Source organism: Suillus discolor, assembly GCF_016758755.1.
Source record: "Suillus discolor strain FC423 chromosome Unknown F5147scaffold_771, whole genome shotgun sequence".
Taxonomy (NCBI): Eukaryota; Fungi; Basidiomycota; class Agaricomycetes; order Boletales; family Suillaceae; genus Suillus; species Suillus discolor.
In genome coordinates, this window is record NW_024542018.1 from 4,446 (window position 1) to 7,501 (window position 3,056).

General features: G+C 45.3%; 2 protein-coding genes across 2 annotated transcripts; both read left to right on the plus strand.

Annotated features, from left to right (window-relative positions):
- Positions 1 to 351: 351 nt before the first annotated feature.
- On the plus strand, positions 352 to 1,175 carry F5147DRAFT_785070 (uncharacterized protein; the record flags this gene model as incomplete). Its single annotated transcript, XM_041442896.1, has 5 exons — positions 352 to 367; positions 412 to 488; positions 543 to 696; positions 751 to 989; positions 1,050 to 1,175. The coding sequence occupies 5 exons, from the start codon at positions 352 to 354 to the stop codon at positions 1,173 to 1,175; spliced, it is 612 nt and encodes a 203-aa protein (XP_041283977.1).
- An 813-nt stretch (positions 1,176 to 1,988) lies between these two features.
- Positions 1,989 to 2,894, plus strand: F5147DRAFT_749551 (rab-type small GTP-binding protein; the record flags this gene model as incomplete). Its single annotated transcript, XM_041440137.1, has 6 exons — positions 1,989 to 2,021; positions 2,159 to 2,190; positions 2,221 to 2,278; positions 2,335 to 2,410; positions 2,504 to 2,711; positions 2,765 to 2,894. 6 exons carry the CDS (start codon positions 1,989 to 1,991, stop codon positions 2,892 to 2,894), a joined length of 537 nt encoding a protein of 178 aa, XP_041283978.1.
- Positions 2,895 to 3,056: the final 162 nt, after the last annotated feature.

Consider the following 3,056-nt stretch of genomic DNA (forward strand, 5'->3'; position numbering starts at 1 on the left):
ATCGAGGGGTAATACCACCAGGTCGTTGTGTTGGTCCAAGGACTGGCGCACACACTTTCTCCGCTTTGTATGATAGCACCATCCGAAAATGGTTGTTGATTGATAGGAAGGAGCTCGTTGTTTTTCAGGATCATGCCGATGCTCTTAACTCCCTCTGTCCTTCCCCTGATGAATGAAACCATCTTTTTGGCGCAGCAGACTACGTATGTAGTTTCTGTGAACCTTATTCAACGCAATGATGCTAATGCTAAGCAATACAGTGCTTCACACTAAATCCAACTAGTGCGAGTAGGTCTCGCTGGTCGCTGGTTCAACGTCAGCTAATACATCCTAGCGTCCCTCTTTTTTATCATGTCCACCGCAGAAGGTGAGTTTGTTGACATTAACAAAGAAAAGAATCTCATGTTTCAGGTCTGCTTCTCGTGCATATACTTGCCTTATGGCATAACAACAGGAAGATAAAGCTATTTTTATTGGCGAGCTACTGGGTAACAGCTTTGAATGTTTTGCGATTTGAAGTGGTGATCTAACCGAGCTTGAAGTTTATCGTTGTCGCCATGGTCATTTGCGATATACTTCTGGCGCTTCTGCTCGAAAACATATGTGGGCCCACATTGACTCCGATGGGTTCAGAGTTTATGAAAATGGAAGACCTGATAATGGGCAAGTTTATTAGCGCAGCACTGTTTGAACTCAGTGAGCAATTCAAGACGCTGCCTCGAGTTAGCTCTACTGATGAATCATGTTCAGCAGTGATCACTCTTATAATGTATCATTCAATACGACTACGCTCTGATGGCATACGCTCCATTGGTAGAGTGACGTCAACCTTGTTGAAGGGAAGTTTGCTATATCAGTCCGCCATGACCAATCAGCCAGTCCGGGTTGTTATGGACCCTAATGAAAAATACATCGTCAATAGTGCCTTGGATGGAAAGATATATGTATGGGGCCTAAATGCAGCACTCAAAACTACTGACAATGATCATGTGAGTATGTTTATTCATTGTGTTTTGTCTTTTTCTAAGTGGCTTTTGGTTGTCGTTTAGAGTGCGGATGAGGGCAGTATAAAATTTGATTGTAAAGCTGAAGGCAAGTCGTCTGCGCTTCCCTTTGGCGTTGTATCTCACTTCTCCAGAGACGAATTCCATTTGCCTTGGGACACGTACAGGTAATGGGAATATCCGGTCACGTGTCTGTTTGAAGAGACTCCTAAGTGACGACACAGTCCAGGAGGCGCATTTGAAGCACAGAGACGTGTTTTCTGCACCATTTTCGCGGCAGAAAATTCTCATTCAGGTACATTGTAGGAACGTATTGTATATTGTGTTGTGCATGAGATAATTTTTCAGCCGCAAATTCAAGTTTCTAAGCTACTGCAGAGGTTTTGACGGCACAAAGTAATAAAAAATCACTATACTTTGTGCTTCTTGCATCCAGCACTGGTTCCACAGCGAAACATGTCTCCCAGGCAAGAATCCTCATTCACCTCTTCGGGACACGCGTTTATTGGCAGGAGCTCAGGTGGCAGCGTGTCTGTCAGACTCGATTTTCGTGTTCATGGGACATGCAGCTCCTGTTTCAACAGCTGAAGTCAAGTTCTGCTTACCTGAGGCGTTTACAGTATCTGCCCTCGCAGGTGACATTTACCCGCACCCGTACTACATTCCATCATCGATGCTAACGTTCCCGTCAACTTCCTCCTCATGCATCAGCCTCTGCTTGTCAGCCCATATTGCAATGAGCATGCGCCTATCCGGGGTCATCGCACAGGCTGCCGTGTCCCTCCACAACAAGAAAGCTCGCCAAAGTTCTCGTATTAATAATCAAAGGTTGCAACGGCAACTCCCGATGGTCCTCGAAACTTCAGCGACAGGCCGGACACACAGGCAATCACTTTTCAATCTATTTGATACTTCATCTGGTTTGTTTCTTAACCTTACATACACAGACAACAGAATCTCATTATTTAGAAAAGATATTCTAGAATGCCTCTCCCACACTATGATTTCCTCATCAAGGTAAGCACGCTACATACATACTCCAGACCTTGCGCCCATAACTTTCTTTGCAGCTGCTCTTGATTGGCGACTCAGGTGCATTTGCGCCATGGTTCTAGTTTGTTATAATTTCAAGCCGTCACTTAGGTGTTGGGAAGTCCTGTCTTTTGCTCCACTTCTGCGATAACGAGTAAACACCATCGTTCAGCACCACAGTCAGGATCAACTTCAAGGTCCGCACGATCGAGCTAGATGGAAAGCGCATTAAGGTTCAAATTGTGAGTGTTGTCGTCTCAATACCATCATAAACAGTACACTTTACTATATCGTATAGTGGGACACTGCTAGCCAGGAACGGTTCAGAACTATAACAACTATGTGCTACCATGTAGCAACGGGCATTCTTCTGTGTACGACGTCACAGATGAACGATCATACAATAGTACGTGCTATTAGCGTCATTTCCATCATTATTGTTCCACCCTGACGCATCTTGTCTCTAGGTATCCGCACTTGGCACGCTAAAATCAAACAACGTGCTTCAGAGGACGTCAACGTGATACTCATCGGCAATAAGTCAGATTGGACTGACAAGCGAGTCGTACCAGACATCCAGGGACGTGCACTTGCCGATGAACTTGGCATGAAGTTCATGGAGACGTCCGCCAAGGCGAAGGAAGGTGTAGAAGAGGTCTTCTTCACCCTTACAAGGTTTGTTTCATTGTGCATATTTATGAACTTGACTCCAATTCATGACTGTACAGAGACTGCAAGACTCGGCTTATGGACTTGCAAGCAGACTCAGCCGTCTTAGTGGGAGGTGCTCCCAACGCAGGCGGGTCCGTGAAGATCAATCAACCTGTGACTTCAGCGTCGATTGGTTCCTGCTTATAAGTGCCTATACTAGCATAATCCGTGCTTCTGTCGTTCATGTTACTTTTGTATTCCCCTTCCATGTAGTCCTGTCTATCTCGCGGTGCACAGCGCCAAAGTATAGGTGCCAATCTAATCTAAGATTTAAACGAATCAGCGGTTTGGTGTTAATTGTGTCCACTC